This window comes from Vulpes lagopus, chromosome 12 (assembly GCF_018345385.1).
Source record: "Vulpes lagopus strain Blue_001 chromosome 12, ASM1834538v1, whole genome shotgun sequence".
Lineage (NCBI taxonomy): Eukaryota > Metazoa > Chordata > Mammalia > Carnivora > Canidae > Vulpes > Vulpes lagopus.
Genome location: NC_054835.1, coordinates 1181938 through 1189499, shown reverse-complemented (window position 1 = coordinate 1189499; position 7562 = coordinate 1181938). Strand labels below are relative to the sequence as shown.

General features: G+C 39.5%; 2 protein-coding genes across 2 annotated transcripts; one reads left to right on the top strand and one right to left on the bottom strand.

The window, feature by feature from the left end:
• Positions 1–2892: 2892 nt before the first annotated feature.
• Positions 2893–3426, top strand: LOC121473575 (peptidyl-prolyl cis-trans isomerase A-like). The gene has a single exon (XM_041726079.1). The coding sequence runs from the start codon at positions 2945–2947 to the stop codon at positions 3257–3259; it is 315 nt and encodes a 104-aa protein (XP_041582013.1). The 5' UTR covers positions 2893–2944; the 3' UTR covers positions 3260–3426.
• A 1951-nt stretch (positions 3427–5377) lies between these two features.
• LOC121473574 (olfactory receptor 1L4-like) lies at positions 5378–6398 on the bottom strand. The gene is given in 2 exon segments (XM_041726078.1): positions 5378–6162; positions 6165–6398. Coding segments are annotated over 2 exon segments (927 nt in total). The 5' UTR covers positions 6307–6398.
• Positions 6399–7562: the final 1164 nt, after the last annotated feature.

Below are 7562 nucleotides of genomic sequence, written 5' to 3'. Positions count from 1 at the left end.
CCTTTTATTCCCTTTCACTATTATTTATATTCCCCAAATGAATGAGAACATACACCGTTTGTCCTTCTCTGATTGACTTACTTCACTCAGCATAATACCCTCCAGTTCCATCCACGCTCAACACCATTTGTTAAAGAGATTGTCTACTCCCCATTGTATATACTTGCCTCCTTTGTTGTAGATAAATTGACCATATAATCATGGCTTTCTTTCTGGGCTCTCTATTCTGTTCCATTGATCTATGTGTCTGTTTTTGTGTCAGTACCATACTGGGTTTTCTTTTGTACCATATTGTTTTTATTACTATGGCTTTGTAGAACATCTTGAAAGCTGCGATTGTGATACCTTCGGTTCTGTTTTTCTTTTTCAAAGTTGCTTTGGCTATTTGGGGACTTTTGTGGTTCCATTCAAATTTTAGTAAGGTTTGTTCTAGTTCTGTGAAAAATGCTTTTGGTATTTTGACAAGGACTGCATTGAATCTATAGAACACTTTGTGTAGTATGGGCATTTTAACAACATTTTTTATTCTGACCCATAAACGTGGGAGGTGTTTCCTTTTGTGTCATCTTCAATTTCTTCCATAATGGCTAACAATCTTGAGCATCTTTTTATATATTTGTTGGCCATTTGTATGTCTTCTTTGGAGAAATGCTATTCAAATTCATAGCCCATTTTAAAGTCAGATAACTTGTTGTTTTTTTTTACTACCGAATTATAGAAAAATACAATTTCCCTACAATATATCTTAAAATGGGTTAATCTCTTAATCTAATAGATTATCAGATATGTTTTGAAAATCTTTTCTTCTATTCCACAGGTTGCCTTTTTCTGCTCTGATTGTTTTGTTTGCTTTGTAGAATTTTTTTAGTGTGATATATTCCAACTTGTCCAGCTTTGTTTTTGTTGCCTGTGCTTTTGGTATCATCTCCAAGAAATCACTGCCAACATCAATCTCAAGGAGCTTTTCCTGTAGTTTTATTCTAAGAGTTTTATGTTTTCAGGACCTACATTTAAGTCTTTAATCAATTTCAAGTTGGTTTGAGTGAGTAGTATAAGAAAAGGGTCCAATTTCATTCTTTTGCATGTGGATACCTAGTTTTTGTAACATCACTTGTTGAAGAGACTGTCCTTTCCTCATTGTATATTTTTGATGCCTTTGTTTAAAATTGGTTGATTGTATAGATTTGAGTCTATATCTGGCTTTCTGTTCTGTCCCATTAGTCTATATGCCAGGACCATACTATTTTGATATTATTGCTTTGTAATATATTTTGAAATGAAATGTAAGCATTCTACTTTGTTTTATATTCTCAAGACTGTTTTGCTATTTGGGATTCTTTGTACTTTCATATGAATTTTAGATTTCCTTTATTTATTGCTGTATATGTCACTGAAACTTTAGGACTTTAATAGGGATTGGATTGAATCTGTAGATCACTTTGGTTAGAATGGTATTTTAACAATACTTAGTCTTCCAACCCATAAACAGGTGATTTTTCCATTTATTTTGGACCTTCTTTAGTTTGTTTCATTAAATGTTTTTGTTTCCAATATTTAAGTCTTTCATCTTGTTGGTTGAGTTTATTCATAAGTAACTTATTCTTTCTGATGTTACTAGTGAGGTACTTTACCTATTTCCTTTTAAACTGTTCATCCTAAGTATACAGAATCACAACTGAGTCCTTAATCCCCATCAGTCTCCTTTCTATTCCTCCATTGCAGCTTCATTAATAATGTCACTAATGACCTTCATGTCATTAAAGTCAATGGACAATCTTCCAGGCTTATTTTGCTTAAACTCTCCTCATATTTTATGTTAGCAATTACAGCCTCTTGAAGCTTCTTCTATTCTTGAATTATATGACTACTCTTTTTTTGTCTTCTTTGCTAATACCTTCTCTATCAGACTTTTCAATGTCAGAAGTACTCAGCAGTCTTCCCTAGGTCCTCCTTGGCATTCATATTTCATACCCCTGCTAGTTTATATCACTCACTCTGATTAACAGGCAAAATTTGCTCAAAGAACTAAATTTTTGTTAGTTTCACATTGAGCAAAATCTTCAGCATTTACATATACGTAATGAGGTTGCAGTAGAAGGATCCGGTACATTTCCTTGCATAGTTTCTTCATTAAAGAACATGCTTCTAGTATTATTCCACTATTGTATTCACTAGCCTTGTAGACATCTATCTATATGGTGAGAGGAGGAGCTGTCAAGAGGTTTCCTGGGCCACTCCCAGGGCCATGGAGAAGCATATCTAGGCAAGATGTGCAGAAGGGCTGCTTAGACCTTGCTCTGAGTATATGTACTTTCAGAAGGGATTTATTTCATTCTTACCAATATTTATTGGCAAATTTCCAAGTTCACCCTAGGTTCTTTTGTTTGGAGAGCAAAACTTTGATTAAAGTCCTTTGATATTATCTGCCCATCAGCTCACTTCTTCTGAAGGGTGGTAGGATATCTTATGGAAAGTGCCTCCTGAAAAATGAGTGGGAAATATCAGAAAGGGAGACAGAACATGAGAGACTCCTAACTCTGGGAAACGAACAAGTGGTGGTAGAAAGGGAGGTGGGCGGGGGGGGGGGCTGGGTGATGGGCACTGAGGGGGGCACTTGATGGGATGAGCAGTGGGTGTTATTCTATATGTTGGAAAATTGAACTCCAATAAAAAAAAGAAAGTGCTTCCTCTTTTGATATACAGTACTCTAGCTGTGATTTGAAAAAGTTAGGACTCAACTGGGGGACAGATTTTTTTCTTTAATATTTATTTATTTGAGAGAGAGCATAAGCAGAGGGTGGGGTGAGGGAGAAGTAGGCCCCTTGCTGAGCAGAGAGCCCCACATGTGGCTTGATCCCAAGATTCTGGGATCAACGCTCTGAGTACTGGAGAGAAGGGATTCGGTTACAAAGGTTCCTGCTTTCACAGGATTATCCTGGGATTTATGTGCCAGGGTGGGGACTTCATGCGTCACAATGGCACTGGCGGCAAGTCCATCTATGGGGAGAAGTTTGATGACAAGAACTTCATCCTGAAGCACACAGGGCCTGGCATCTTGTCCATGGCCAACGCTGGACCCAACACAAACGGTTCCCAGTTTTTCATCTGCACAGCCAAGACTGAGTGGTTGGACGGCAAGCATGTGGTCTTTGGCAAGGTCAAGGAGGGCATGAACATCGTGGAAGCCATGGAGCGCTTCGGGTCCAGGAATGGCAAGACCAGCAAGAAGATCACCATTGCCGACTGTGGACAGATCTGATGAATCTAACTCCTGTTTTATCTGAACTTCCAGACCGTTCCTTTAGCTCAGGAGAGCGCCCCTCCACCCCCACCTGCTTGAAATAGCCCAGTCTCTGCACTCTCACTGAAGTTCTGTGGGCTCCGTGGTTCCTTTCCCCAGGTCTAGCTGGATTGCAGAGTTCAGTTTATGATGATGAAATAAAATCTAAACCACACACACAAAAAAAATCCCAGAATCTTGGGATCATGACCTGAGCTGAAGGCAGATGCTTAACCGACTGAGCCACCCACGTGCCCCTTGGGGACTGATCTGTAACACTTTCAGCACAACATATATCTCATGTCTCTTGTTATCTAGTATTCCCTCTAGTGTGAACTTTAGGGAATTTAGGAGATTACTTGTTGACAATGGGTTGTGGTCACAAGTGGTGAGTGACATCTAGACCAAAGAATTTATTTTTTTTTTTAAACTAATAGTAGCCATGATACTTAATGGTCAATCATTTATTTTTTTAATGATAGTCATACAGAGAGAAAGAGAGAGGGGCAGAGACACAGGCAGAGGGAGAAGCAGGCTCCATGCACCGGGAGCCCGACGTGGGATTCGATCCCGGGTCTCCAGGATCGCGCCCTGGGCCAAAGGCAGGCGCCAATCCGCTGCGCCACCCAGGGATCCCTAGACCAAAGAATTTAGATGCCAGTGCAAAATCTTCAAGTTTTGCTCAGCTTCTGAGAGAGTGATGTGTAATATTTACAATGGTATCTGCTCTATCAGCTTTGGTCCTAAGTGTTTAAAATAAGCAGCACTCTCGTGCTTTTCAGTGATGAACATGCAATGTCAATATGAAATCTTTGGTATCAAGGTTCAAGGATTTTGACATCGTTTCCTCATACAACCTAGCTTATCCTGACTGACACATTGCTTTTTTCCAGGATATAAAGGGAATTTCAGTGAGGATCATGGCCATGTGGCTAAGGGGGAAGAGAAAAGGAGTCAAGTGTTGAGATTTCTCTGTGAGGACTCTTTGTAAATCTGCTTTGAAGATTCTTCTGGCTTTTCAGTCTTATTCTCTCTGTTCTCAAACTGAACAAGCCTCACAGGGCTTTCCACTATCCCTCAACACATTGTAGTCTTTATGCCTCTTCCTATTTATGTGGTTCAGACTATTTGCAATGTTCTGCCCATTACCTACTGTATTGAAATTTCGTCTGTCCAAATCAATCCATCCTTAAGGATAATCTTAAATCATTATTCCAAGAAGTCTTTCCCAATTCCCTACAAGTTCCTGTATCTTCTTATTCTCAAAACCAAAAAGACTTTCTTGAGTACTAGGGAAAGTCAAACTCATAGAAGAGGTATTTGGAGATAGCTTTATTCAACTTCAAGATAGCTTCATTTATATGGGTGGTAAATGGTTTTTCTGAAACGTGGATTCCAGGCAGCACTTGGCCTGCGTTTGCACATGTAATTGGTCAAGGTCATTGATAGAAACCCGAACCCTTTCCCCCAATCTCCCCTCAAGTCAGCTACTCAGGAACATTAGTAATTCTTTTTTCCTGGGTACAGCTGGTCTATTGGAATTCTTCTAGATCTCACCACTTCAAATAACTCCTGTCACCAAACTAAAGCCAAATAGGGTACATAGAACATGTTGTAACATAGCAAATGAAGTTGAAATATATTTAAATGTATTTAAATCCTCAATACCCCATTTCCTTCATGTTTAGCAACTCATGTTTTATGCTATATAAAACAGAAGTTAGGAGAGAAAGTTGCTAATAATTTTGTCTTTGAGCTTATTGCTTATTTTAATACTTGATGTACCCCCCAAAAGTCATTTGTTTTCACAGCATCCCCAGCCTCTTTAAGCTTCATCATAGAAATATAACTTATTTATAAAATTATTTTTATATTTGGTTGAAAGTACTTTGTATAAAATAGCTATATAAAAACATTTTAAGCTGTAAAAAAAGAGAAACTAACTGTTCTAGCTTCTAGGTCAAGGCTCTTATTGCTTTTAAATACTATCTCCTATGGCCTTTTTGGGTGCCCTGTTACAAATAGGTAAGAGGGAAAGATAATGTGATCATTTTTTAGGTCACCTCCCAATTAAGGTGTTCCACCTATTTGCTCTTTCTATGAGTGAATTCTGTCCCTTAATTTAATCAAACCCCTCTTCATATCTTTGTTCCCCAGGCTATAGATGAAGGGGTTCAGCATGGGTGTCACTACTGTGTACATAATTGTGGCTACCCGGTCCTTCACCACTGAGTACATGGACAGGGGCCTAAAGTAGACATAGATGACACTCCCATAGAACAAAGCCACTACAGTGAGGTGGGAGCCACAGGTAGAGAAGGCCTTCCACTTCCCAGCTGCAGAGGGAATTCTGAGCACAGTGATGATGATTCGCAGATAGGAGAAGAAGATGCACAGGAAGGGGGTTGTGATGACGGCCGGGGTCTCAGTCATGACCACAATCTGGTTGGAGGATGTGTCAGAGCAGGATAGCTTTAGTACAGGTTGGGTATCACAAAAAAAGTGCTTAATGACATGAGAGGCACAGAAGGACAGGCGGGACATGAGTAGCACTCAGAGCAGGGAGTACAGGTGGGAGATGGTGCAAGAGCCCAGCAGCATGAGGAGACAACGCCGTGGGTTCATGACCCTTTCATAGTGGAAGGGGTTGCAGATGGCTACCAGCCTATCCATGGGCATAGAGGCCAGAAGGTAACTGTCAGTATTTGCAAAGGCCATGAAGAAATACATCTGGATCAGGCAACCCACAAAGGAGATAACCTTGGTCTCTGATAGTAGGTTTGCCAGCATGTTGGGCACAATCACTGTTGTGAAGCAGATATCTGTGAAGGACAAGTTGCTGAGGAAAAAGTACATAGGAGTATGGAGTCGGGAGTCAGACTAACCAAGATGATGAGTACATTGCCCACGACAGTGACCAGGTACATGATGAGGAAGATGGCAAAGAGTGGTTTCTGTAGCTGAGGACTGGAAGAGATGCCCAGGAGGACAAAGCTTGATTCGCTGCTATAGTTCTTTGTTTCCATGTCTGTGCCTTTGTGGACGGGGTGTGGAGAAGCAGTTGGAGAGACGTAAAGGGGAATTTCCTCAAGTCAGCTTCTTCCCCAAACTTTAGCCTATGAAAAGAATCCCTCTGCTTTGCTAGAATTTTAAAGAACATTTACTTTAAGAAACAACTACTTGTTGGATTACTGAATTTAAATAAAAAAAAAAAAGAGGGCACCTGGGTGGCTCAGTGGTTGAGCATCTGCCTTTGGCTCTGGTCATGACCCGGGGTCCTGTGATCGAGTCCCACATCAGGCTTCCAGCAGGGAGCCTGCTTCTCCCTCTGCCTGTGTCTCTGTCTCTCTCTGTGTTTCTCATGAATAAATAAATAAAATCTTAAAAATAATAATGAAAAAGAAACTACTAAAAAAAGAAACTACTGAGAGGAGAGCAAAATCCAACATGGAATAAATGAAGAAAATTCCAAGCTGCTTTCTCAATAAGAAAGTAAAGGTCTATCCTAAGTGTTTGAGGAACTTCTAGGTAGTCTAATGTGTATGAGTTCTTCTCAATTCTCTTTTAAATATTCTTAGGTTGTTTCTTCACCAACTTTGTATCCTCTTTTTTTCCCCTTCATGTCTCAGGAGGAAAGGCTATTGGGTCTCATCTTGAGTCTGGATGCTTTCATACAAGGGGTCTCCATGAATGATATCCTATTCTAAGGATTCTGTCCTACTCTTAGGGGCAGAGGTGGCAGCTGTGGTAATAGGGATAGGATAAAAGTGAGCATCATATGTCATTAGTGCTCTTTGGTATCCACAGAAGTCAAATGAGACTTGCTTAAATCTTCAGAGCAAAACCTGCTTCATGTCTATTTAATCATTTTTGTTTGGCTAAGATGATCTGGATATTTAATGTTTTTGGTTCAGGGATGCCAGTCAAAATAGAAATACTACCGTGAATGGCCTACATTACTGTGGTTAATTTTAAAAATATATATTAGTTTTTCTGATTAAAAAACTACAAAGTCCTCATTCTCAACATACAAATATTATTGGAAGAGAAAGCCTTCAATGTAAGTCCCTTACCAATATGATGTATAAGAAACACACACAAAAAGATACGGTCATTTTGTGAGGTGATGGAGGTGTTAAGTAACCGTAGTATGGCAATCATTTTACAGTATGTAAGTGTATCAAGTCATCATTTTGTACACCTTAAAGTTACACAATGTTACATATCCATTATATCTTGGCAAAGCTTGAAGAAGTCAATTTTCTCAATTAATACCATACAG